Source organism: Panthera tigris, chromosome C2, assembly GCF_018350195.1.
Source record: "Panthera tigris isolate Pti1 chromosome C2, P.tigris_Pti1_mat1.1, whole genome shotgun sequence".
Taxonomy (NCBI): Eukaryota; Metazoa; Chordata; class Mammalia; order Carnivora; family Felidae; genus Panthera; species Panthera tigris.
Window position 1 is genome coordinate 70958173 of NC_056668.1, and position 27894 is coordinate 70986066.

The following is a 27894-nucleotide window of genomic DNA, read 5'->3' on the forward strand; positions in this document are numbered from 1 at the left end:
TAAAAGAAAATTCAGAAGGATGTGTGCGAAATGGACTTGTCTTTGGGGATTGGAGTTACGGTGATTTTTTTTCTCTTTTTGTTAATTTGTGTTTCCTAAAGTTTCTACGATAAACATATTGTACTTGTATAATAAAATTTGGGGGGGGGGTTTGGTTTCTTTAATAAAAGTTATAGTCAGGTCTAGGACAATTGTTCTCTTACCACCTACCCCTAACCCCCTACCGCACATACACAAAGTAGTTCAGAGGATTTCACACTGTCGCTCCCAGGAGGGAGGAGACCCAGACTGGACCCCAGAAGAAGCTCTTGCTTGGTCCCACCCTCCAGTAACACGCTGGCTTCTGTTGGGTTCGGTGTGGTTACTGCCCTGTTCTCTGCTACACTCCCAAAGTAGCGTAGGCCAATCCTTTCCTTCCTTGGTAAGCTTACCAACTCATCTCATTCTTGTTCCAGGATAACAAGGGGCTATCACAGCTGAAAGGGACCTCAGAAATCCTGTCTCATTTTCCAGGTTGGGGTGTTAAGGCTTGGATTGGGGATGGCTTTTGCCTAGGGTCACACCTCTCAAGGAGGGGATATTTCTGCTCCCGAGCCAGGTCTCCAGGCTTCAGCTTAATATCCTTTAGCTGGAGGGCAAAGGTAAAAGGGATGTCCCTGCTTATGTTTATAAAGTGCAATGTTATTTTAACAAAATCATTAACAATTTTATTAAAAAAAAGAAAACCGTTAGTGGTCATGGTCGGAAATTGGCAATTAGAGTAAATGCTCCATGAAACTGTATCCCTGCGGATTCATCAAGCAGTATTTTGTGCTCTGCTCTTGTATCTAGAAAGCTGGTAGGTAAAATGTTTATAATTTCCCTCAAAAGGGCACCTGGGTGGCTCAGTTAGGCGTCCGACTTCAGCTCAGGTCATCATCTCACAGTTCTTGGGTCCAAGACCCGCATTGGGCTCTGTGCTGACACCTCAGAGCCTGGAGCCTGCTTTGGATTCTGTGTCTCCCTCGCTCTCTGCCCCTCCCCTACTTGTGCTCTGTCTCTCTGTCCCTCAAAAATAAATAAACATTAAAAAACATTTTTTTAAAATCACAAACAAAAAACTAAGTTACTTGCTTCTTGCTTATCTGTGGCTCTCCGTAGAAAACTTTTCCACCATGGGTTTGTGTGGGCTGAAGATCTGTGATAGGTCCCCTCCATTTACCTCCTCCCTCAGCTATCCCTGTGACTATCCCCAGGAAAGTGACTCACAAGCCTTCACACTGTACACATCTTCCCTGGAGATGGAATGGAAGTTCACGTTTGTCCTGGGCCCCTCACTTCTGTTCCATCTCCTCCATGAGGCCTGGGGTAAGAATGCCTCTACCACTGCATCCAGCAGCTTGGTGTTTAGGAAGTCGATAACAGGACCCCGAGGGAGGTACTGGAACTCCGAGATGACACTCCAGCGTTGAAGGTTTCTTCCTGAGGCCTGTGTTGCCCCAGAATTGCTGTGTGGGAGGGGTACAGTGAGGAACTAAAGGTGGAAGGGGAAGGGAGGACCTGGGGAGCAGGCGGGGACAGTCCCACTTACATTGGTACCACTTGGCTGTTCTGGAGAAAAGCCCGCACATCCAGCTTCCCCAGTCTGTAGGCCACCTAGGGAGTGGGTGGGGGAGTGGGAATGAGGCCCTGTCCAAAGAGGAGACCCTTCCCACTTGAATGCATTTGTTTATCCATATCTGGCTCTTTCTTTGCACATGAGTGCCAGGACCTACAGAATGTTTCTCATCCATTTCTACATCCCTAAACCCCAGCCTAGCCTGGTAACTGGCATGGGTCCCTGCTTAATAAAATTTTGTTTGTGAAGGGCACCTGCGTGGCTCAATCAGTTAAGCATCTGACTCTTGATCTCAGCTCAGGTCATGATCTTATGGTTCATGAGTTCAAGCCCCACCTTGGGCCCTGCACTGACAGTGCGGAGCCTGCTTGGGATTCTCTCTCTCCATCTCTGCCCCACCTCTGCTGTCTTGCACACCCACTCGTGCTTGCTCTCTCTCAAAAATAAACAAGTAAATATTAAAAGTTTGTTGGTGAGTGAAGGCATACCTCCCTGCCTCCAACAACAAGGGGAGAATCTGGAATGAATGACTCATGCCTTGCCTCTCTTCCATGACTCACCCAATCATTCTCTCCCCACATGTATATTGAACATTGATTATGTTTAGCCAGACCTAGGGGATGGTCAGGTGCTGGGGACTTCAAGCTGACTCAGGAACAGTCTATACTCAGAGACCCATAGTCTGGTGAAGTGAATAAGCATGAACAGATTTTACCATTCAGAGTGTGGAATGCTGTAGTAGTAGCAATCATAATAATAATTATTATAATTTTTTGAACACTTGTGTTTTAGGCACTGCAGTAAGTGCTTTACATACATTATCATTTAAAACTTGACACAACCCATTGACATAGGTACCATTATTATTTCTGTGTTACAGATGAGACATCAAATAATTTGTCTAATTGTTACACATGCTTGAGGGAATGGTAGAGCCAGGATTTTAACCTGGGTATGTAGGATTATAGAGCCTCAGTAATTCAACTACTGTGGTACTCTGTCTGTGGTTGAGGAATGGACAAGGGCATAGGAACGAAGAAGAGGGAGCTGCCAGTTCCCTCTGGGAAGTCAGGGAAGGCTTCCTGGAGGTGAAATGCCAGACCAGGTGCAGGTCTTTAGGGATACTCAGAAGGAGGGGCTGGGGTGACTTGACCACCCTAGACAATGTTCATTGTGGTCTGGTTATTCCAGTCCCCTTGGAGGTCTCTGTCTGGGGGATTCCTGCCTTCCTCATTCGCTGCTTTCCCTGGGGCAGGAGGCTCCAGCCTCTTCTGGCAACTGAATCTAGATGGATGATGAGATGTAGAACATATAAGTGATGGCCAAGACCCTACCCTAAACCTGCCAAGACCCACCTCCCCACCCAGAGCTGGCCTGCAGCACTGACCGAGGCATTGACATCTGTCATGGTGGCATTTTCTCCTTCCCTGAGTGAGAGCTGGATGATTCTTACGGGAAGATCTGGAGATGGGAGAAGCAGATTCACAATCACCTCACAGTTTACACAGACTTACCCAAGAAGTTTTTTGGGCCAGCTCAGGGAGACTGCCCCATTCGACAGTGACAGAAGGTCACCAGAGGAGTCAGAAGGGACTGATTCTGCTGAGCCTCACCCTAGTGCCCATTCCACTATGGTCAGGGCTTCCTGACTCTCATCTCTCTGGGCCATGAAGTCACCTCCAGTCTTTCCTCAGCAGACTGCTCAGGCCTGGGGTTCATGCTGTGGCAGCTACCCCTTGTCCCGCTCCCTCCGCAGCTCCCATAGCCACCAACCTACCACCACCTGAGAGAGATTGGAGTTCTGCCCTGTTGAGTTTGAGGAATGAAGCTCTGGTCCCCCGAGTTCCCCATCTTCCCCCAAGATGAGAGAAATGTGAAGGCAGAGGGCAGCTGTTGGTACCTTGATGGATGGTTGGAGTGAAATTGTTCCCAGCCACAAAGCAGCGGGTGTCAGTGAAGGCTGGGGGACAGGTGCAATTGGGATGGCAGTCTGGCGTCTGGGAGATGTAGCAGTGGCCCTGGTTGTAGCAGTAATTCACAGGGCAGGACACGTTCTGACAGAGGGGAGAGTTCTCCAGAGCTGCAGAAGAAGGAGGGAGGACAGCAGCATCAGGCTGGGCAGCCGTGGGGAGCCCCGGCCCACAGAAAGCTGCTCCTAGGACAGGCTTGCTTTCTTTCCCCCAAAGCCCATTCAGTCTGCATTTTGCTTATGAGTCACTCTGAGCCTCAAACTATCCTTCTCCCTTTTCCAGATATTTCTCTGCTGGGCAACCCTTTTTCCTTTGCCAGGTAGGTGTTCTCCCACTTCTGCTGAGGGAATGGCATGTTTGTCAGACCCCCTGCATCAGGAAAGGACCCAGAAGGCTGGCAAGAGAAGAGCACGCCAGCCTGGTTTCCTTATTCCATCCCTTTGTCTGCCTTATAAAGCTGTGGCTCTGCCTGCTCTGGCCATTCCTCAGAAGACACAGTGGCCTCTACATTTCATTTGGGTGCTGTAGGGACTTAGTGAAGGCCTCACTGTGATCTCCCTCATCATGACTTCACTGGAGCCTTGGCTTGCGGGCTGCTGCTGGACATCTCCTCCCTTCCCCAGGCCTTCTTCAGTCTTTTGCCCTGTGTTTCCCCCATCAGGGCCTCAGGTCTGCTCTGCCCTGGCCATCCTTCCCTCTGCCTGCACAGTCTCTTCTCCTGCAGCTTCACACCTCACCATATGTCTTCACTTCCTTACTGTACCCACTTATAGTGAGCATTCTAAAGACTTGCTGGAAAAGGGGGAGAAATGGTTTGCCCTAGGCCCTCAAGGTGTCAACTGTGCCCAGGCCCTCCTCCTGCCAGGGCCCTGCTCCCGGCTCACCTGCACAATGACGCCCATCCCCAGTCAGGTTTTGGGGGCAGGCCTCGCAGCCCTCCCCAGGAATGCACTTTACATTCGGGAAGCATGGCTCCTCACAGGGGTCCCTGGAGCGTTTGCAGTAGGGGCCAAAGCTGTTCCCATCACACTTGCAGCCGGCCACCTGTAATGGGTTGCTGATCACCAGGGAGCCAGGAGGCTGAACGATTAAAGGCTTTTGGGTGTTTCTGTACTGACCTCTCTGGTCTGAGAACCTGTGGACCTTGAGTCCTTGTCTTAACTCTACCAGCATCTACTGAGCATCTTTGTGACTAGGTCGTGGTCCTGTACATCCTTGCCAAGCCCGCTGGGCCTCCCTGGAGCATTCTTTCCCCTGGCTTGAGATTGGTGTTGGCTCTACTCACCTACCACAGCTCCCAACACACACACATTACCACACAGGGACTGAAGTATGACATCCCTTCAGTTCCCACCGCCTTTCCCCTCAATAAGGAAACCTCCCTCCCATCCTCCTCCCAATACTCACCTCCAGGGAGGAATTGCCCACCCAGCTGGTCTGGTTGTATAAACACTGGCTCTCTTCCCTGCAGGCACAGACCACTGTCTTTGGCTGGAGTACAGATGTCAAGTTGACTTTGGCATTTCTTGCTAGAATCTCCAGAGTGAATGGTTCCAACAACTTTGGTGTCCATAGCAATGTCCCATTCTCTGCCCCAGGAAAAACAAGACCATGAGAGCTGGGGGCCTTGATTGCTGTGCCGACTGACACATCCTGGAATCTAATACCCTGAGTGCTGATGCTAGCCTTCCCCCACCTCTCTCAGATCACCCCTCAAATGTCATCAGGCATTTCTTTGAACAAGGCTGGTTTCTTACGGTGATCCTGGTCACACCCCAAGCTGGAAGTAGCATGAGCCCCGCTAACTGACTGTTGGGTGGAACTCCACAGAAGGGAAGGCAGCTGATCCCTGAAGAGACCCCAAAGGGCAACCCCTGCCTGGGCCTGCAGGAGGATGGGACATCTAGGAGGGAAGAGAATAAGACCAGGAATTCCCCAGGCTATACTGCAGACTAAACTGGCTGCCCCTTCACATCCCTTGCCCTGATTTCTTGCCCACTCCCTCACTTCTTGGACCTTGACAAGAAGTGTCAAGGACACCAGTGTCTTGGACACCAGACAACAGTGAAACATTGTCAACAAGGACTCTTCTGATCAAAACCTGTCTTATGTTTTCCAAGAAAATAAGAAAGTCTTCATAAAGTAGTAGGTTGAGAGTTATTGATAGTAGGGAGCAGATGAGAGTAACTTGCAGGTTTTCACTCCTCAGGAGAGGAGCCCAGTGGAGGAGAAAATCTCCTGATGCCATTGGCTAGCACCCGACAGAATGCCTCATGGAGCCAAAGGGTGTAGACAAAGAAGTCCCTTCTTATGCACAGAGAAAGAAAACAAGGCAGAGAGGTGCTCTGAGCTCAAAATAAGGCCCCTAATAGATTTGGTTTAGCAAAGAACAGTCACTAGCATCACTGGTACTGGTAACAGAAGGCAGTTGCATCCTGTGGGCTTTGACTTTTTGACCCAGATCATGGTTGCAGGACTGGGCATCTCCACACCATTACTGACAGAGATGCGGCTTTGCTTGCTCCCAGCAGAGAAAAGCCACAAGCAGAGACAAAGTTAGGTAAACGTGGTTGACAAACATAAAAATAAGTGAGAAACATACCAAAAGAAGATATTTGTATCTTTAAATCATGTTCCACATTATATCATTCTTTTAATAGATTTGAAATGTTTTAAATTAGTATTTTTTAATGGTTATACTTTTTTCTAATAATTTGGTGATTTTATAAAGATGGTTAAAGATGATTGCATGTTCTTGGATTTGAGGTGACATGACTTTTGAGTCACTTGGATGTACCCCGAGTTAGTGCAGCTAGCTGGCCAGACTGCCAAAAGCCCATCACTGCTCTTCACTGGGGACACTATCTGAATCTTAGGGATCACTCCAAGAAATGCTAGTCTTGGATATTCTGATGGAAAAGTGGAATGAAGTTGCACAGGGTATAATAATGCAAAATTACCTAAAGCTTGACTCTGCTCTCATCCCTTACACCTGCAGCCCACCGTTCTTACCAAAGAGCTTGAAGTCAGTGTTGCTGTTTCTTAGGGTGAATATGACGTTCTCAGAACTGCTGGTGTACTGAGTCAGCTTGGTCTGCCCCAGATAGGCTTCCACCACATGCTCACCCTTGATAGAAGGTGGGTACTTACCTGAAACACAAAGAGGGAATTCAGGGTTTGGGGCAGGACACTTTCTTGCCTCATGGGCAAGTCCTCTGGCTTGTGTGAACCACTTCCAGGGCTGTGACCCACCTCTGGAAGCAGGAATGATTCTGTGTACCTGCTTTCAGGTCTATCTAGAGCAGGTTGGGGTTGTACTGCCCACCTGGCCAAATCCTTATTTTCTCTTTATCTTCTCCCCACACAGGATTCAGGTCAAGTTCTTTCCTGATCAGAATGCTATGCTGGGCATGGTACACAATGAATCAGAGAACAGGGTTGTTCAGATCATCACAGAGTTTTACCTTTGGAAGAGGGATGAAAACCAAGAGGGTAATCTCTAGATGGGCATTGCATTTGTCAGGAAATAGAGGAAAATGCTTTCTCACTGGATGGAGTGCCGGGGTGGCTCAGTCAGTTAAGCATCCAACTCGATTTCTGCTCAGGTTATGATCTCGAAGTTCATGAGTTTGAGCCCCACATGTCAGTGTAGAGCCTGCTTGGGTTTCTCTCTCTCCCTCTCTCTCTGCCTCTGTCCTACACACTCTCTCTCTCTCTCTCTTAAAGTAAATAAACTTAAAAAAAACCTTTTCACTGATACCTGTCTTTTGGAACCCTGCTGTTTCCATTTTATTGTTCATTCACTCATTCATTCACTCATTCAGTCATTTAACACATATTTATTGAGTGCCTAACCTAACATATGACTGACACTATTCCATGTAGTGAGGACACAGCAATAAACAAATAATCAAAAAGATATCTATGCAAATTAGAAAATATGCTAGATAGTTATAAATGCTAGGGTGAAAAAAAAAGAAAAAGCAGGAAAGGTAAATGGGAAGTATGGGTAAATGTGAAATTTTAGACAGGCTAGCCAAGAAAGGCACTGCTGAGAAGGCGACTCTATTTGCACAGAGCCTTGAAGGAGGTGAGAGGCTGTCCGGAGGAAGGGCAGGGAGTCCAGGCAGAGAACAGTAGGTGTGGAGTCTGGAGCTGGTGGTGAGCCTGGTGTGTTTGAAGAAGACAGAGAAGCCAGTGTGTCTGGAGTGGAGAGTGCAGGGTGGGGAGGAACAGAGGAAGAGTTTGAGAGGCCCGAGGGTCAGGTAGGAAAGGGCTGTGAAGGCCATCACGGAGTGAGCTGGGGAGTCACGGGAGGCTGAGCAGAGGAATAACATGAACAAAAGAATCTGTTACATTTGAAAAACGCGTAGCCTAAAGGAATATCATGAAAGGGGGGTGCTCCACATCTGCCACCCAAGTCTGCAAATGCCACCTGGGCCTCATGCCACTTACTGAGGGTGGCGTTCATCAGCTGGTATCTGCTAAAGAGCATCTTAGTGTTCAGGCCGGTGCTTGTGTTTCCTGTGGCCAGGCTGTCATAAATGCACTGCTCATCTCCATTACACTCAGAGACCAGATTTTCACCCGAGTTGTTGTTCTTCAGTTGGAAAAGGAAGACAGGGGTGAAGTTGGAAGGGAGAGGGTTGTCTCTCTTGCCAAGGAGTCTCGTATCATTGATTTTCCCTAGAACATATGAAGTACAATGGAAGTGGTACCAGGGATGGGCTTCCAGCTATACTTCTGCTGTGTCCACCCCTTACCCTCACTTTATATGCCTTGGGGTGAGGGAGGGGGTGTGAAGGGACAAAGTGACTTCAGCTTTTGAGGCTGGAAATCCCTGCTCTAGTGAGTAAGGGCCACCACTTCCCTCGCCTTCTCTTCCAGGTAGAGAAATGCAGGGAGGGATGGGGGTGGAGGGGACAAATCCGGGGTAGCCCCAGAATCCTCAGCATTTCCTCCTGGCCTTTCCACCCCTCCCTCACAAAGGATGGAGGTCTGGCTCCCACAGGCCCGAGGGAGACAATGCTTCCTTCATCCCACCCCAGCCACATCTAACCCGAGGATTCAGGCCCAGACTCACAGGTCATTCCAAATTGATAAAGCTGCCACTCATTGCTTTTGTTGAGAATGGTGGAGCCATTGGGCATCCTGAAGTCATCATCTGGATTGTCGTTCCAGACTCCTGAGGGACAGAGTAGGAGATTGGCCACCCTGGAACTGTGGCTCTCCCCTTCCCTGAGGAGCGTCCAACAGGTCACATTCAAGGTGTGAGGGGAAGTAGGGGTCTGGGAAGCCCCTTCCAGTTGTGTCTGTTCTCGGTTCAGTCCTTCCAGAGGAGGGAAGAGGACCAGACCTCATAGCCCACCCCTCAGTCTCAGGGATAGAGGAGGAGAAAATGGAGGAAGAAGGGAGAGGAAGTAGGGGCTGGAGGGAGAGAAAGGGCGTCCTCAAAGCCCCCTTGGCTGCCCTAGAACGAGAGCTTTGGGAGAACAAGAAATGAGCCTCAAAGGAAGCTGAAGAGGTCCCTTGCTCCTCCCCACCTCTCTGTGCCCTCAGGGTTCTGTTCCAAGGAGGCTGAGAAAGGGAAGCTCAGCCTGGGGTGTCCACAGGCCAGCTGGATGGGGAGCTGCCTGTGGGCTGGGGCCCGTGCTCTTGATGCTACTGCTGCCGCCACTGCCTCAAAGGCAGAGTCCTGTCTGCTTCTCACCCAGGAGGCCCTCTGTGCTGTTTCGATACTCCTCTGGGAGGCTGCAGGAGGCATGGAGGATGTTGGAAAGGGCGGTCACGGAGATGGTCACGGTCCCATCGAAGCTGGCTGACACGAGGGAGCCATTGCGGGTCATTACAATGCCGGTGGTGTTGAATATCTCCTGGCCTGGGATGTTGAGAGACAGATGAGAAAGAAACCAGCTTTCAAACCCTGCAGACCCGAGACTTGGCAGTAGTGAAGGGTCAAGATGTTGAGGGGGAGACTCTGAGAGCAGCTCTGGGGTGTCCTGGGAGTGCCTTTTCCAGGGGCTGAAAGCCACACTCACAGGACACCCCCTTCTTCCTGGAGCCTGGAGACAGGGACTACTACAGACAAGCCATCACTGCAGAGGAGGGAGAGAAGTGAGAAGAGAAAGCGGTGAAGAAGCTGTTCAGGCACAGCTGCTGAAAGAACAGGGGGTGAAGCAGGGGTGCCAACCCGTCTCCACTGCCCCAGTGCTGCTGTCTCTACATGGCGTCCAGGCCCTGGGTGCCCTGCTAAAGCCTGACCCGGGGAAGCAGGACCAGGTGGCTGACAGCTGTCCCCAGCCTACCTTCTGGGTCTTCATGGTTAGTCTCAAATGTCACAGTCTGGTTATTGACCTGCACATGGATTGTGTCATTCGGCTTGAGGAGCCATCGAACCTGGAAGGAAATTGGAGGAGGCCTAAGCCTGAGGTGGGCCAAGAGGCTGAGAAAAGAGGCTTCAGAGAATCCGGACCTGAGCCCCAGAGGAACATGTAGGTGGGTGTGATGATGAGGTTATGTAGCTAACATCTTGGGAGTGCTTAGCCCAGGCCAGCCTCTGAGGCCAGATTATCTCATTTAAATCGCACAACAGCCCTGCAGGGTAGGTAGTATTATCCTCATTTTACTACAATAAAACCAAGGCACTGGAAGTTCAGTTGTTTCTTCAGAATCACATGGCTGCTGGAGCCAGGACCTGAATCCCACTGTCTCTGGGGTTGAGTCTCGAACCACTACCCTGGCAGGATGCATCCTCCCTCCCTGCTGCCCTGTTCCCTTCTTCCTTCTTTCTCTTCTCCTTGGCACCCCTGCCTCACTCACTGTGATGGGGTTCAGGCTGCTGGTGTTGTATTTAGCTGCAAAGGCAATGAAGTTGGTGGCCTGGGCTGAGCTGGTCTGGGCAGTGCGGCCCTGCAGCAGGAAGGAGGAGTTTCTGTCCCAGGCCCGGACCAGCAGGAAGTCCCCCAGTCCGTTGAAGGTGTAATTGGCACCATCCAAGGTGGTGATGTGGGGATCCCCAAACATCCAGGCTGAATAAAAGGAGAGACCACACTGATATGGCAGACCAGGGAAGGGTCTGAGATCCCCACCGCCTCCAGGCAGACTCAAGCCTGGGAGGGGTTCACTGAGTGTAGAACCATTCCCGGAAGCCCTCTTGCACTTTTGTGCCCCTACCCAAATTCACGTAGACCCATTACCTCCGCCCCCTACCTTCTCACCCCTTCCCCAATGCCAGGTACAAAGCTCCTCTGTTTGCCATTGGCCGCACACTTGAACCATCTGCATCTTCCCTTGTGGCCACAACCCATCCCTGGGAAGCTAGCACTGCCCTGGTCCAGGCCCCAAGAAGCTATGCCTTCCCAGATCCTCTGCCTCAGCCCTGCCCCAAGGCAGGCCCCAGCAGCCTCACCAGGCCTTGGGGGACGGTACCCAGCACAGCCGATGCGGGGCCGCCTCTGCTGGTACAGGGTACAGAAGGAGGGCTTGTTGGTCCCACGGCAGCACCAGTCCCATGGCTCCAGTTCTTGGTCTGGGGAGAAGAGCAGCATATTGCTGACAGACAGGGGACCTGCAGAGCCCAGCTGGAAGGTTTGGTAGGGCAGGATGACATGGGCAGCAAGGGCATGGTTTGGGAATCAGGCACACCTCAGATCAGATCCTGCCCCACTCAGTAGCCTCAGGTCATTGACCAGTTACCGTCTCCCTTGCAGGCTTGCTGGAACTGTGCTAACGAGCTTTCTTTCTGAGTCCCCAGGCTCAGAAGGCGCAAGAGTGGGATCATGTGGCTGATGGTCTGGGGGTCATGGAGGCTGCTGTGTTGTCAGGGGCAGGGGGCTGGAAGGGGGAGGATGCACAATACCCTGGTCCTCCAACCCTGTGCTCTCTAGCTCCTTTGGAGGGTCTCTGCAGGAGATGACTCCATGTCTTCCCCAAGACTGCCAGCTAATCTGGGTCCAGAGGGACAGGGCCAGACTTGATCCCCTCCCCTTCCCTAGAAAGATGCCCCCATTCTTGTCTGGGGCAATGGGGCCAAGTGAAGATGGGACAAGAGGCACTCAATTATAAATCCCTAGGATGTCAGCTGGAAGGGATGTTGGAAGCTTCCCAACATTACAAGATCAGGAAATCAATGGCCAGAGAGGGGAAGGAGCTGGGAGGGAAGGGGGACTTCTTTCTCTGGGTCCCACTGCTTGGCTTGGTGCCCAGGCCTGGTCTCTGACAGAGAAGAGGAGAGAGCTCCAGAGAAGGTGGGGGTAAGATCTCTGTGGGACACACGTACCAAACTGCCAAGGAGTGCTCACTGTCCAGCCCTGGAGAAGCTCTCCCCAGGGCCCGTAGCTGCAGCACACGCCTCCACGCCAGGAGGAAACACGGCACAGCTGCCTGCTGCTGAGGCCCCACCAGCCTGTGACAAGTGCAGACATACTCAGGCCCAGTGCCTGTGGTGGGGGCAGGGATGCAGGGGGGAGGCTCGGGGAGGGACCCTGGAAGGGACAGGTCAGGTATGACCAGAGGGTTGGTGGGTGGGCTTATGGGAGACAGTGGGTGTGCCCCAAAAGACAGGAAGGAGGTATTACCTATGCTGATGGGCTGGAATCGTAAGTCCCACAGTCCCTGCTGCCAGGAGCAAGGGCAGGACACCTGGTTCCAGCCCCATTGGGGCCACTGGGGCTGTCTATTCAACCACTGCAGGCACCTGAGACGGTAGTTGGGCCTTTCTCCCCTGTGTAGCCTATAGACCTGCAGGCCCTGGAGACCTAGAGAAGTACAGGAAAAAGGGGTTATCCCAGCACCTAGGGCCATGAGCTCTGCTTTAGCAACCCAACTCATAACTGCACCTTGTATGCCCCTCCCCCACTCTGGATGGCTCTTCCAGGGACGGGACCCAGTTCAGATTGGCCTCTTTCATGTGACCTCCAAAAACCATTAAAGCTTGAATGTTAGGGGAGAAACCCTAGGACAAGTGCTGGGCAGGGAGGCCCACACCCACTCAGAGCCAGACCCTAGCCCTGACCTTCAGTCCACTGATCCTCTACCCTCCCGTCTGCCACTCTAAGCTCCAACACCTTCCAATCTCCCCAGACCAGTTCCTCCTCATGCATCCTCTACCTCACTAAGTGATGCCACCAGCCACCAGCTCAGACACCTGGCTTTCCCAGACCCTCCCTCTCCCCCGTGCAGACATGTCAGTGGCCAAAATAGCCAGGACAGAAGGCAGCTGGGGAGCCACAGAGAAATTGATATGCAAAGCAGGGTCTTACTCCAGCACCATGAGGCTGAGGAGGCTTCCACTGTGCCCAGATGCCATCCTCGGAAAGGAGAAGTAGCTGGGAGAAGAAACCTTGACAGGGGTTTGAATTTAAGTTGACCTTTAACTGTAAGTTACATACTGTCCACTGCAATAGCCATGAGTGAGAAGGGGGCTCCAGGATCCAGTAAGACACAACAGGACATAATGTATTAGATTTTGACCCTGTTCCCACATAAAAGAAGAAATTATCAAGATAACTACAATTTGTTAAGGTTTTGAAGAAAATAATTATTGTTTATGATTTTCTATTCATGGATCTTCTCCACGATGGCCTGATATCATGGGAAACAAATCAGATACTCCCAACACACACACACACACACACACACACACACACACACACACACACACACACAAGGTCTCAAGTGGATGCATCTTGATAGGAGGGCCCAAATCTCCACAAGATGGCACCCATGATTCCACTTAGCTTCTGTTTACCACAAGTTTGCCACAGAACAAATGGAAGTAGATTTATACTTCATAATCTACATGGCTGATTTCTAATGCTAAAATGTCCTTCATTCTACTCACATTTTGGAAACTATAATTTCTTTCCCTTTGGGGTCGCTGGACAGTATATCGATTCATGTCCCATGGGGACTCCTGATGCTGAAGTACTGGCCCTCTTACTAGAGTGAGAGCTATTTAAGAGCAAACATGGGGGTGCCTGGGTGGCTCAGTCGGTTAAGCGTCCGACTTTGGCTCAGGTCAGGATCTCGCGGTCCGTTAGTTCGAGCCCCGCTTCGGGCTCTGGGCTGATGGCTCAGAGCCTGGAACCTGCTTCTGATTCTGTGTCTCCCTCTCTCTCTGCCCCTCCCCCGGGTTCATGCTCTGTCTCTCTCTATGTCAAAAATAAATAAACGTTAAAAAAATTTTTTTAAAAAGAGCAAACATAGTCTTTTTCCTTTTTTTTCCCCCTTCATATTCCTGACTCTTAGCACAGCATTCAGCACACAGTGGGTGCTCAACAAATGATGACTGAAAGAATGTCAGACCTCTAGAACTCCTCTTGGTAGATTCCCTCAAGGGATCTCATCGGGATTCTCATTCCAGCTCCGGGACAGGACACTTGGAGTATCGTCCTCAGTGCCCATTCACATCCCCACCTCCTGCCATGACCCTGTCCTCACTCCCAGGCTCTGGGCCCCACTGAGAGACCTGGGTTTGCCTCATCCCAGGGAAAAGACGTATAGCTCCAATTGAGACTGTACTACATGAGGGTGCAGAAGGTACCAGCTGTGCCAAGTCCTGATTACACTTGGGGGTCAGATGATGCCGGGGACACCCTTTGGGATGGTAGAGACACTACAGAGCTGCCTCTCTAGGACTGTCATGACACCTGGAGTTGAGGACAGAAGGACTTGAGTCCAGCTCATGTGTGGAGAGGTGGTGCTTTTACCTGAGTTGGAATTCAGGAATTGGTCTGGATGATACTTCTCCCACACTGGCTGGAATGTCAGTGGGCTGTTTTCAAAATACCCATCTCCACTGCAGGCAAAGGAAAGAATTTCAGGTCTCTGTCACTCCCAGGGTCTTTCCTCTCAGTTGGCAAGTTATACATTCATCCAGTCAGTTGGAAAGACAGTCACTCGGTCCAGCTAATTATTAGATATCAGCTTGTAAGTCAGTTATGAAGTCAGTTCATCAGCCAGCCAGCATCACTGACTCCCAGCAGCAGGCAGGAGAGGGCAGAGATGGGGGGTGAAGGGTGGGATGACCCTAATCTATTCTACATCTGGTTGCTAACTCTAAGAAGTTGGTTATGAGACAGAGGTGTGAAAACAACAGAGTTCAGGCCTCCTTCTGATTAGTTTCCCTTCAACTGGGGATGGGACAGAGGGCTGTGTAGGGGACAGTACATGGTGAGGGCTAAAAGCCAGTCTCTGCATTTAGACAAGCATGGATTCAATGCCCGATTCCAGCCCTTAGTAACATGGTAGCCATGAGCAAGTTACTTAACCTCTTGGATCTGTAGGTTTTACATTGGTAGGAAAGAGACAACAGTAGCATCCACCTCACAGTATTGTGAGGATTAAGTGCTGTAACATCTGTAGATCCCTCAGAACTGAGTGAGGACCTGATGCAATGGGTGTTCCACCCTTGGTGTTGAGGCTCACAGCACTGCTCCAGGAAAAGGGAAATCCTAGAGTGGAGTTTGTAGCCTCACTCTGGGTGCATGCCTCAGAGCAGTGACTCCTCACCTTGCTTCCTCTCTGACACAGGTGAGGTGAGGCACGCAGGTGTGACACATACCACGGGCTACTCAGGAGGGTGTGAAATCCCTAGCTACTTGGATAATTCCACTCTTTTCTCTTTTACAGCACATCAGAAAGCAAGTGAAAGCAATGCAATTATAGGGGCAACCCTGAACACGATCTCAGAGAATTTGCAGCAATTACCAGTAACAAATTACATGTGACCTTCACAATTGATTGCACACACCAGCATCTGGAAATGCTGTGATTGAGAACTGTTGCCAGAGATGGAGTCACCTTCATACAGAGGAATCCACAGCCCCATGCCCCCACTCTCTGTCTTTCCCACTGACCCCACACAAACTGTTGGTGCCTTGGGTGAGGGGCTAATTCTCAGCCCACCAGAAGTCAGGAAGGCAGATTTCAGCTTCAAATGTCTGGGTTTCAGTTCCTGCTTTGCTGCTTCCCAGCTCTGTGACTTTGGGCAATTACTGATCTATTTTTACCTCAGTTTTCTTACTTGCGGAATGGGTAACAAAGAGTATCTCCTTCATGCGGTTTTTGTGATAATCAAATGAATAGTGTAATGAATGTTGGCTGTTACTATTGGGATATTTGAGAAGTCAAGAGAGGTTGGCTAATGTCCATAGATATCAGAGAAGTCAAGGCTCTGGGAATTATTACAATGTGTGGGGACTGGGATGGGAAAGAGAATGGCCAAGTGAATGGGTATCTTTTAATTTGAAATAGCAAGAAGCAGGAGGCAGAGTAGGTGAGTCAGAAGCAACAGTAAGGAGGCTTCATGCCTGTCCTGGGGGATGGGGGTGGGTGCACAGCAAAATCCCTACCCTGCACCACTTCCTATTTTCTACTCAGTGCTGACTGTCTGTCTGTGTCCTACCTGGAGAAGCCCATGAGGACTGGGTTGCCTGGGCGCTGGGTCACATCCCACTGCATACCACCACTTTGGTAGAGAAACAGGGCGTAGGACCTGCTCCCGTCTGTGGAGAGGATGGCCTGGTAGGTGTTGGTCTGGAGGTTGATTGGAGATAAACATAGGGATGCCTGTGAGAGATCTGGGGTCTCCTTCCTGATGTCCCATCTCACTCCCCACACCCCTGCCCAGGCACCCACATCATCTTTACCTGGCCTACCCAGAGCAAGTTAGGGATGGTGTAGGGCAGCTTTCACCCTGGGTGTCAAAGCCCCTTCCATGGTGGATTTGCCTGCTTTGTGACTTCTGTCCAGGGAGGGGCAATAAAGGGCTCTGGTTTAGGATCCAGTTAGAAGATTGTGTGAGAAAGCCTCAGGCCTCAGAAAGAGTAGCCATGACCCCAGAGAGCTGAGAGAGGCCTATTTAGTTTCCCTGGGATATTTTTAAGGACATTGTCCAAATGTCCCCTTAACCTAAATATTGTAGACGGATGACAGCAGGTGAGACTGGAGGTTCTCTGAAGGCAGATGCCAAGCACTGTGCTTGTACAAAGTAGGTAACCAATGAACTTGTTGAACCAATGAAGAAATGAGTGACTTTAGATCACACACAAGGACTATAAGAGCTGAGTCCCCAGAAGGAAGAGCAAGGACACTGTGTGGTGCAACCATTTCCATAGGATGGCCTTGCAGCTGAAAGCCAGAGTTGGAAGTCCAGAAAAACCTCAGTTCCAAGCCTGGCTTTGTCATTTGCCAGCTGGGTGACCTTGAGCAGGTTGCTTAACCTCTCTAACCATCATCTTCCTCATCTCTAAAATGTGGATAATAATATCAGGTTGAGCCATATAAATTGCCAACAGCTGGCAAAAATTCCATTTCCAATGTTTCAACCCAAGGAGTATTAGGTGAGTGCTCAGCAAACAGGGTGGGTGTGAAATGGTGCTATAATCAGCAATGTGTCCTTGAATCAGAGAGGAAGTTAGAAGAATGTCCCCTGCCTAGCACTCTAGGATATCTGGCTTCCAAATGGTTCTCAGGGAGCTATTCATTGGTCCACTCACCCCAAAGGTCCACTGGGCAGGATAGGCAGGGGCACTGACCCATGTGACTTTTAGGGTCCACCTGGCTTTGTAGTTCCGGATGTGTGCGAACTTTTTAATCCAAGACTCCACCTGCCAGACTAGCAGGTTGTGTTCATTATAGAGTGTCTCATATTCCTAGGAAAGGAAGGCAGAAAAGACAAGGAAATGAGGATACCAACTGCAGGTCTTCTCATGGTTGTGACAGGGTATTCCTGAGTCTGTGTAATAGTCCTGCTGTTTCCTCTCCACCCTCATATTTAAGCATCACTCTCTGCCCACACTGAGCCCAGGCTCTGACAGCAGTAACACTTGCACACCCTCAACATAGCCCTTTGTCTATCCTTGCTGGCTGCTGAGGGATCCCGAATGCTGGAGTCTGAAAAGCTTACCTGGTAAAATATGGTTCCATGGCTGCCGGAAAAATCAGCATCATCCCAGAATGGAGCCACCAGGGCCACAGGGTCCCAGCCTGTGAAGCCTCTAAGGGGAGGATTGGGGTAGGAGAAAATCTGGTACTCTGACTCCGGGAAAATGATCTGGCCATTATCTGTGAACTGGACACAAAGGCTCTTCTGATTAGTATTCAAGGAGGGAGTCAGGAAGGAAATGTCCCAGCCTTGGGCAAGCTCCTCAGAAGTGTGACCTCCAAGTTCTGGGTAGAACTTTAGAGATGTCAACAACCTCTACAAGGTCATACATTCATCTCCCCACCTGCTGGGAGAGCCCACTTTACATAGTTCACACTCAAATGCTCATAACCTGCAGGATACTCCTCTGTTCTAAGTCCTTCCTGACATGGTATGTTTTGCCCTGCTTCAGTGGCCGACCCCAACTATACATGGGCCCATCAGAGAATAGAGACCTCTGGGTGAATCTCCTCAGCCCCATCCTGAAGCTCCATCCACATCAGATGGGGCCAAGAGGATTGCTACTTTCACTCCCATCGCTGTGTTGCCCTATCTTAGCATGTCCTGCCTCAGCTCCCCACACCCACCCCTGAGAGCTGCAGGGGCCATGACTAGCATTCCAACTCTCTTCCAGAAGCTATGGGGAACTTGGACTGAGGAACCAGGAAATAATTATAGAAAATGTAAACAGCATCAAAGGTTGTTTCCCAAGTAGAGCTTCCTACTCATAAAAAGGTCCCCTGAAAATAGTGGAGAGCTTATTGGACCCCAAGATCTCTATACTGATGTGAAGACACTTTTGTCCATGAGGGTAGCGGGAGCCTCGCCTAGTTCCCAGTCTTCCTCAGCTGGCACTGTGACATTAAAGAATGTGAATGCAAACTGAGCCAGTGGCAGGGACACAGTAGGTGCCTAGTAGGTGTTGCTTGTTGCATTCTCCCTTCCTTTCTGCCATGGTCGTTGTCACAGGCCATCTCCTAGCCCTAGAGAGAAAAGCAGATCACATGTCCTGCCCTTTGGGCTGCAGCTGCAGACTCACATAGAGGTAATCCCGGAGAGAGGAGCCAAGAGGGAAGCCAATCTGGGGCTTGAAGAGTGGTGAGGTGAAGTCCACAGTCCTCCTGACAAACTCCTGATCTCCAACGCTTGGTCCATAGGGAAAGAGGGAAACACCTGGGCCAGTACAAAGAAGAGCAGGAAGTTCTCATGGGCCTTGACTTCTTTAGGGCTGACAGAGAGCTTCCCCAAGCTTCTCCTCCACCCAACTGGGAGCCATCAAAGACTCCTCTCTCCCCGTCTCCACTTGCATTTAACCCATCTCTTCATTTTACCCCTTCAGTGGGTACTCTCATCCATTTCCAAACAGGTCCTGCTATCAGAATACCAACAAATTATTCCTTCAAGGATTCAAAGATAAAACTCCTCCAATGTTGTGAAGATGAATAATTGAAATACCATTTTGTAGAATGAGACTTATTTCCCAAGATGGTATTTCTCTAGATAAACTGGAAGACCCCCCAGAATTTGTCCTTGGACCCCTTAGAAGTACTTGGGCTCTAGTTTCAGAAACCTTGTCCTATTTCTCAAATGGCTCTCCTCCTTTCTTTCCTGGCAGTTCTCCCCTGGTTTGCTTGGAATACCACAACAGTCTGTATACATCTTTCCTGGCCTCCTCCAAATTCATTCAATGCTCCAACCAACATAGTATCATTCAGAAATACAAATCTAGCCATGTCTTCCTTGGTCCCTCACATGGAAGCCCCATTTCTCAACACTCTTCACTTTGCTTCCAGCATCCCCAAGTGCTTTGGGATCTCCTCCCTGTGCGACACTGTGACTACTTTTCATGTTTACACCTTTATTCAAGCTGTTCAAGCCTCCTGTCTGCTTGGGACACTTCCCCTTCCCCAACTCCTATTCATTCTTTCTAGGAACCCTCCTCTTCACCTTAAGCACACCCGAATGCCCCCTAGAGGTCTTCCATTGTGTGTCTAATACCCTGCATTTATTCCTCTAATTGCACCTGTCCAGGCATCAGATCTATCTCTTACTGAACAGCACCTTAATCATTTCTCTATTTCCACCTCCTCGCCCAGTGCTATGTACAAAGCCAGCCCTCAACACCCAGCTCTGATGCTGTCTCATTGTCCCCTGTGAGAGCTCACAACCTGAGAGGGTAGTCCATGAGCAAGCAGGCTGAGACTGAGTATTCAGTTACATCACCCTTCTAAAGTGGAGACGGGGAACAGCTGGACTTCCCATGGCCCAGATGAGACAGTAGAGGTATCCACAGAACTGGCTCCCCCAGCTACCCACAAGGGTCCTCACTGGTAGATCCAATCAGGCTGCCACAACTACAGCATCTACATCTAACTCAATCCTCTCCAACCCAAGGTAGAGGGGCCCCAGGTCTACAGAATCACCTACCTTTTTTGGGCTTGATAGGGACTGGGACAGCAGTTGATTGTTTGCTTGTAGATGTGCTGGGAGTGGACGTTGTAAGGGTCTGGGAGGTTGTTGGTGGTAGTGATGTTGTGCTTCTCTGGCTGCCTGTCCTCAGTGAAGTTGTGATTGTTCCTGGGCATGCAGGGAGAGAAAACTGGAGTGGGTCTTATAGTCTGAAAGTAGCAGAGTCAAAGAGAGTCACAGACTTCAGGAGCTGGAAGAGACAGCTAGAAAGTCTCTTGTCTGTCTTTTGGTCATAACCAAATCACTCCATGAACATAAACAATTGTCTACTGGGACAGAGGGAATGGTGAGCCTGTCACTCACCACACCCCCCACTCATCTCATCTTCTTGTGAACCTGTCCTCAATGCCAGCCTGGTAGTGTCAACTCACCATCTCTCTCAAGCACTCTAGGCTGAATTGAGCCAATTGGGCCACTGTAAGAGACCGAGATATTGGAATCCCCACCTACCTGGTGTCTGAGTCTTCACAATGGAGCTTGAGGATGCAGTGGATGGTGGGAAAGTTCTGGTAACAGACAGAGGAGCAGAGTGCCCTGTGAATAGAGTGGTGGAGCTCCAGGTGACTGCAGGGCCAGGGGCTGATTGAGAGAATGAAGAGTCACTGGTTGAAGTATAGAAACTTGATATGGTCTGAGCTGTGCCCATATTACCAGAGGAAGTAAAGTCAGAGAAAGCATAGTCTGTGGATGGCTGAAGAGTAGGCAATGGACTCTTAGAATACTTAGACACTGAAGAAGTATCAGGAGTGGTCTTGATTGAAGAATATGTTGTAGGTTGAAATGACAAAGTTGGTATGGATCCAGCAACACTGTTATGATTACTCTTAGAACTCATATACATTGGCCTTGTAGTAGGGTTAGTAGTAGAAGCTACTGTTTGAACAGTTGCAGGATGTTCAGAAATGGGTGAGCTTGACTCACCCACTGAGGAAGTTGGGACTTGCATGGTATTTGTCATGGAGTTACTGACAGAACCCATAGGAGAAATGGTCACTGCAGTCATGTTTTTATGGAGGGCTGAGCTTGGAGCTGTTCTCTGGACTTCACTTGTGACCAAAACTGTAGAAGGAGAATGAGAGGCTACATCACTCAGGGTGGTAGAGACAACAGTAGTCGGCTCTTCAGTTGCCCCAGATAACAAAGTTGGCATTGCTGTTTGGGTTCTGTGGCTATCTCTGACTGGGTTGGAGATTAGTGTTGTGCTGGTGTCTGAAGATGACAGAGTGTGGGCAGTGGTTTTTGGTAACATGCGCACATTTGGTGTAGATGAAGGAGGTGGAGGTGTAACTGTTGAGAAGGTGTCAGTCACCTGGGAGACTGAGCTTATGGCTTCAGATCCTCTGGTGCTTCCTATAATTTGAGTCTGAGCCTTCTGGGAAACAGCTGATATTTCTTGAGAGGTGTTGGGGACAATAATGGACACCAATTCCATGGTTCCTGGAGTAGTGTCATGACTTGCTGCAGAGGACAACAACTCAGTTTTAGATTGAGTTATGTGGTTTTCCCTGGAGAAAGTTGGTGAGAAACCCTTGATCTTATCTGAGGTGGATATTCCCGGGAAAGCACTTCCTAAAGTTGTTTGGCTGCTTGCTGTAGATGAAGAAGCTGTAGCTGTGCCCACCAAGATGGTGTCTGCCAAAAAGGTGGTATCTGTTACCAAGGAGGCTGGTGTGTTGGTATGTGGTTCTCCAGTGGTCACTGTGCTTTGTGTCTGGTGGGTTTGGGAAATGGCTGATGTGTCAGGTGAGGCACTAGAAGCAGGGGATGTTGATTGTCCTCTTGGGCCTACTGTTGTTGAAACGACAGAGCTCTGAAAAGTGGTGCTTTTAATGGAAAGTGATGTGCCTCTTAATGTCCCCGGGCTGGTGTCAGCACTGGTTGGTGATGTCCATAGTTCTGTGGTAGTGGTAGAGACCTGAGTTGTGTGGCTGTCCCTTGAGGGTGCTGGTGTGAAGGTTGTAACTTCACCTGTGGTGGGTGTATCCTGAGGAACATTTTCTGAGGGCAAATGTCCACTTGATTTGAAAGGAGAAGTTGCAGATGTGACTGTCTTGATTGTGTCTGTCATGGGGAAGATTAAACTTGTGGTTTGGGATTCTTGTGTGGTCCGTGGACCTTGAGTATGACCTATCTGGGAAACAACTGATGATTCTTGAGAAGAGGTGCTGCTAGAGAGTGGTGTTGACTGCCTCGCTGGGCTTGATGTTATAGTTTGTTGAGATGTGTGTTCACTTAGTAAGGATGAAGGAGATGCAGATGTAACTGTTTTGACGGTTTGGGTTACATTGGAGCTTCTGCTGACATGAATATCTCCAGTGGTCCCTATGCCTTGTGTCCAGTGAGTCTTGGAAATTGCCACTGTTGTTTCCTGAGGAGATGTGCTTAGATAGGAGTGTGGGGTTGGCACTTCTTCATCTACTGTTGAGACTGTAGAGGTAACCCCAGAAATACTGCTAGCTATTGAAGAAGATGAACTTTCTGTAACCAGTATAGTGGAAACCATTGGTGTTGAAAACAGTTCTTTTTGTGACTGAGTTGTGTGACGGCTATCACTGAAGGATGAGGAAGTGAATGTTGTTTTATCTGGAATGAATGACATTGAGCTGTTGGAATGAGGCCATCCTGCTGTCTCTGTGTCTGGGTGGGTATGGAAAACTGTAGATGTTTTTGGAGCTGGAGTACTGATAGACAGTGGTGTTGGTTGTATTGCTGACTGCCATGTTGTAGAAACACTAGGAATGAATGGAGGAAAACTACTAGTTACAGGTAGGGATGTATCTCCTGTATTTTCTACAGTAGTGTCTATTGAAGTTGAGGCTGTCAATGTCTCTGATGTTGTCAAAGGTGTTTTACTGTCACTGGAAGTAGGTGAAGTGATTGCTTCACCTGAAGGAGATATTGCCGGAGGAATTCTCCCTGAAAGAGTATGTCCACTGGGTAAAGATAAAAGAGCTGATGTGGTTGCTGATGTAATTTCACTGAATTCAGATTCTCTGGTGGTCTCTATGCTTGGAGTCTGGTAATTCTGGGTAGATGCTGATGTTCCTGGAGTAGATGTGCTGGAAAAGATTGCAATTGATTGTACTTCTAGTCCACTTTTCATGGGTACTGTTGAAGGGACTGGAATAACAGTTCTAGTAATAGGAGTTGATGTGTCCTTTCCATTACCTACAGTGGTATCTGTTGAGGTTGGTACTGTCAATAAAACTGATGTTGTTAGAGGCGCAATGCTGACACTAGAAGAGGATAGGGTGCTTGCTTTCCTAGAGGTAGATATCTCCTGTGAGACGATCTCTGTAAGAGTGTGTCCATTTAAGGAAGATGAAGGAGTTGAGGTGATGAAGACTGACGTAGTGTCGGTTTGAGATTCTCTGCTGGTCTCCATGCTCTGACTCCTGTAGTCATGAGAAAATGCTGTCATCTCTGCAGTAGAAGTAATGGAAGAGGAGGCTGTTGTGTGTCCATCTACTCCATTTGTCCTTGAGAGTGTTGAGGTGACTGGAGTAAAACTTCCTATTTCAGGGTGTGTTGTGTGTTTTGTGTATCCTACAGTGGTGTCTGTTGATGCTGGTGTTATGGAAACCTCTGATGTCACTGCATGTGAGTTGCTTGCATGGGAAGAGGCTGAAGTGTCATCTGTGGAGGATGTTGACAGGGGCATTTCTGAGGTTGCCGAAGGTTTCTGGCTGATGCTGGAAGGAGATGAAGTGCTTGCATTCTCAGGGGTGGATGTCTCCTGTGAGATGCTTTCTGTAAGGGTGTGTCCACTTAAGGACAGTGAAAGAGTTGATGTGATCACTGCTGAGATAGTGCTGGTTTGAGATTCCCTGATGGTCTCCATGGTTTGAGTCCTGTAACTTTGAGAAGATGCTGATGTCTCTGGGGTAGAAGTGATGGAACAGGGTGCCGTGGACTGTTCCTCTAGTCCAGATGACACTGAGAGTGTTGAGGTGACTGCAGTAAAACTTGCTGTTTCAGGGTATGATGCGTATTTTGTGTTTCCTACGGTGGTGTCTGTGGAGGTTGGTGTTTGGTGGAACTCTGATATCATTTGATGTCTGTTGCTTGTACTGGAGGAGGCTGAAGTGTCATCTGTAGACGTTGTTGACATGGGCATTTCTGACACTGTGGAAGGTTTGTGGCTGACGCTAGAAGGAGATGAAGTCCTTCCTTCCCCAGAGACGGATATCTCCTGTGAGGTGCTCTCTGTAAGGGTGTGTCCATTTAGAGAGGATGAAGGGGTTGTTGTGATCACTGCCAATCTCATGCTGCTTTGAGATTCTCTGGTGCTGTCCTTGGTCTGTGTCCTGTGGCTTTGAGAAGACACTGTTGTCTCTGAAGCAGAAGTGATGGAAGAGCGTGCCGTGGAGTGTTCTCTTCGTCCAATTGACACTGAGCGTATTGAGGTGACTGGGGTCAAGCTTCCAGTTTCAGGGTATGATATGTGTTTTGTGTTTCCTTCAGTGGTGTCTGTGGAAACAGGCGTTTGGGGGAGCTCTGATGTCATTTGATGTCTGTTGCTTGCACGGGAAGAGGCTGAAGTGTCATCTGTGGAGGATGTTGACGGGGGCATTTCTGAGGTTGCAGAAGGTTTGTGGCTGATGCTGGAATGAGATGAAGTCCTTGCTTCCCCAGAGGTGGAAGTCTCCTGTGAGATGCTCTCTGTAAGGGTGTGTCCACTTAGGGACGATGAAGGAGTTGATGTGATCACTGCTGAGAAAGGGCTGGTTTGAGATTCCCTGATGCTGTCCATGGTCTGAGTCCTGTGGCTCTGAGAAGATGCTGTTGTCTCTGGGGTAGAAGTGATGGAAGAGGATGTTGTGGAGAGGTCCTGTAATCCAGTTGTCCTTGAGAGTGTTGAGGTGACTGGAGTAAAATTTCCTGTTTCAGGGTGCATTGTGTGTTTTGTGAATCCTACAGTGGTGTCTATTGATAATTGTGTTCTGGAAAACTCTGATGTCACGGCATGTGAGTTGCTTGTACGGGAAGAGACTAAAGTGTCATCTGTGGAGATTGTTGACGTGGGCATTTCTGACACTGTGGAAGGTTTGTGGCTGACACTAGAAGAAGATGAAGTCCCCGCGTCCCCAGAGGTGGAAGTCTCCTGTGAGATGCTCTCTATAAGGGTGTGTCCACTTAGGGACGATGAAGGAGTTGATGTGATCACTGCTGAGATAGTGCTGGTTTGAGATTCCCTGATGGTGTCTATGGTCTGAGTTCCATGGCTTTGAGAAGACGCTGTGGTCTCTGAAGCAGAAGTGATGGAAGGGGGTGCCGTGGACTGTTCGTCTACTCCAGTTGTCCTTGAGGGTATTGAGGTGACTGCAGTAAAACTTGCTGTTTCAGGGTATGATGTGTGTTTTGTGTTTCCTACAGTGGTGTCTGTGGAGATTGGTGTTTCGCGGAACTCTGATGTCATTTGATGTCTGTTGCTTGTACTGAAAGAAGCTGAAGTGTCTTCTGTGGAGATTGTTGACGTGGGCATTTCTGACACTGTGGAAGGTTTGTGGCTGCTGCTGGAATGAGATGAAGTCCTTGCTTCCCCAGAGGTGGGAGTCTCCTGTGAGATGCCCTCTGTAAGGGTGTGTCCACTTAGGGACGATGAAGGAGTTGATGTGATCACTGCTGAGATAGTGCTGGTTTCAGATTCCCTGATGGTGTCCATGGTCTGAGTCCTGTGACTTTGAGAAGATGCTGTTGTCTCTGAAGCAGAAGTGACTGAAGAGCGTGCCATGGAGTGTTCTCTTAGTCCAGTTAACATTGAGAGTGTTGAGGTGACTGGGGTAAAACTTGCTGTTTCAGAGTGTGATGTGTGTTTTGTGTTTCCTCCAGTGGTGACTGTTGATACTGGTGTTATGGAAACCTCTGATGTCACTGCATGTGAGTTGTTTGCACGGGAAGAGACTGAAGTGTCATCTGTGGAGATTGTTGATGTGGGCATTTCTGACACTGTGGAAGGTTTGTGGCTGACACCAGAAGGAGATGAAGTGTGCGCTTCCCCAGAGGTGGAAGTCTCCTGTGAGATGCTCTCTGTAAGGATGTGTCCACTTAGGGACGATGAAGGAGTTGATGTGATCACTGCTGAGATAGTGCTGGTTTGAGATTCCCTGATGGTGTCCATGGTCTGAGTCCTGTGGCTTTGAGAAGACGCTGTTGTCTCTGAAGCAGAAGTGATGGAAGAGCGTGCCGTGGAGTGTTCTCTTCGTCCAGTTGACACTGAGCGTATTGAGGTGACTGGGGTCAAGCTTCCAGTTTCAGGGTATGATATGTGTTTTGTGTTTCCTTCAGTGATGTCTGTGGAAACAGGCGTTTGGGGGAACTCTGATGTCATTTGATGTCTGTTGCTTGCACGGGAAGAGGCTGAAGTGTCATCTGTGGAGGATGTTGACGGGGGCATTTCTGAGGTTGCAGAAGGTTTGTGGCTGATGCTGGAATGAGATGAAGTCCTTGCTTCCCCAGAGGTGGGAGTTTCCTGTGAGATGCCCTCTGTAAGGGTGTGTCCACTTAGGGACGATGAAAGAGTTGATGTGATCACTGCTGAGATAGTGCTGGTTTGAGATTCCCTGATGGTGTCCATGGTCTGAGTCCTGTGGCTTTGAGAAGACGCTGTTGTCTCTGAAGCAGAAGTAATGGAAGTGGGTGCCGTGGGCTGTTCCTCTACTCCAGTTGTCCTTGAGAGTATTGAGGTGACTACAGTAAAACTTGCTGTTTCAGGGTATGACGAGTGTTTTGTGTTTCCTACAGTGGTGTCTGTGGATGTTGGTGTTTGGCGGAACTCTGATGTCGTTTGATGTCTGTTGCTTGTACTGGAAGAGGCTGAAGTGTCATCTGTGGAGATTGTTGACGTGGGCATTTCTGACACTGTGGAAGGTTTGTGGCTGATGCTGGAAGGAGATGAAGTCCTTGCTTCCCCAGAGGTGGATGTCTCCTGTGAGGTGCTCTCTGTAAGGGTGTGTCCATTTAGGGAGGATGAAGGGGTTGTTGTGATCACTGCTGAGATAGTGCTGGTTTGAGATTCCCTGATGGTGTCCATGGTCTGAGTCCTGTGGCTTTCAGAAGACGCTGTGGTCTCTGAAGCAGAAGTGATGGAAGTGGGTGCCGTGGACTGTTCCTCCACTCCAGTTGTCCTTGAGAGTATTGAGGTGACTACAGTAAAACTTGGTGTTTCAGGGTATGACGAGTGTTTTGTGTTTCCTACAGTGGTGTCTGTGGATGTTGGTGTTTTGCGGAACTCTGATGTCATTTGATGTGTGTTGCTTGCACGGGAAGAGGCTGAAGTGTCATCTGTGGAGGATGTTGACGGGGGCATTTCTGAGGTTGCAGAAGGTTTGTGGCTGCTGCTGGAATGAGATGAAGTCCTTGCTTCCCCAGAGGTGGGAGTCTCCTGTGAGATGCCCTCTGTAAGGGTGTGTCCACTTAGGGACGATGAAGGAGTTGATGTGATCACTGCTGAGATAGTGCTGGTTTCAGATTCCCTGATGCTGTCCATGGTCTGAGTCCCGTGGCTTTGAGAAGACGTTGCTGTCTCTGAAGCAGAAGTGATGGAAAAGCGTGCTGTGGAGTGTTCTCTTCGTCCAGTTGACACTGAGCGTATTGAGGTGACTGGGGTCAAACTTCCAGTGTCAGTGTAGGATATGTGTTTTGTGTTTCCTTCAGTGGTGTCTGTGGAAACAGGCGTTTGGGGGAGCTCTGATGTCATTTGATGTCTGTTTCTTGCACGGGAAGAGGCTGAAGTATCATCTGTGGAGGATGTTGACGGGGACATTTCTGAGGTTGCAGAAGGTTTGTGGCTGATGCTGGAATGAGATGAAGTCCTTGCTTCCCCAGAGGTGGGAGTCTCCTGTGAGATGCTCTCTGTAAGGATGTGTCCACTTAGGGACGATGAAGGAGTTGATGTGATCACTGCTGAGATAGTGCTGGTTTGAGATTCC

At 49.5% G+C, this 27894-nt stretch overlaps 1 protein-coding gene across 1 annotated transcript in view; it reads right to left on the reverse strand.

Annotated features, from left to right (window-relative positions):
• The window catches only part of MUC4 (mucin 4, cell surface associated), a 49175-nt gene that overhangs the window by 2678 nt on the left and 18603 nt on the right, over nucleotides 1-27894 (reverse strand). The window contains exons 2-22 of the mRNA XM_042956566.1: nucleotides 19922-20071; nucleotides 18534-18667; nucleotides 17477-17641; nucleotides 17067-17222; nucleotides 15974-16104; nucleotides 14277-14365; nucleotides 12144-12323; nucleotides 11846-11971; nucleotides 10976-11095; nucleotides 10387-10595; nucleotides 9873-9963; nucleotides 9278-9445; nucleotides 8651-8752; nucleotides 8023-8253; nucleotides 6580-6717; nucleotides 4975-5156; nucleotides 4452-4611; nucleotides 3498-3677; nucleotides 2985-3058; nucleotides 1571-1635; nucleotides 1249-1487 (exon numbers count right to left, since the gene is read on the reverse strand). Coding sequence (XP_042812500.1) covers nucleotides 1249-1487; nucleotides 1571-1635; nucleotides 2985-3058; nucleotides 3498-3677; nucleotides 4452-4611; nucleotides 4975-5156; nucleotides 6580-6717; nucleotides 8023-8253; nucleotides 8651-8752; nucleotides 9278-9445; nucleotides 9873-9963; nucleotides 10387-10595; nucleotides 10976-11095; nucleotides 11846-11971; nucleotides 12144-12323; nucleotides 14277-14365; nucleotides 15974-16104; nucleotides 17067-17222; nucleotides 17477-17641; nucleotides 18534-18667; nucleotides 19922-20071 — 3090 coding nt within the window. The remainder of the gene's footprint in view (nucleotides 1-1248; nucleotides 1488-1570; nucleotides 1636-2984; nucleotides 3059-3497; nucleotides 3678-4451; nucleotides 4612-4974; nucleotides 5157-6579; nucleotides 6718-8022; nucleotides 8254-8650; nucleotides 8753-9277; nucleotides 9446-9872; nucleotides 9964-10386; nucleotides 10596-10975; nucleotides 11096-11845; nucleotides 11972-12143; nucleotides 12324-14276; nucleotides 14366-15973; nucleotides 16105-17066; nucleotides 17223-17476; nucleotides 17642-18533; nucleotides 18668-19921; nucleotides 20072-27894) is intronic.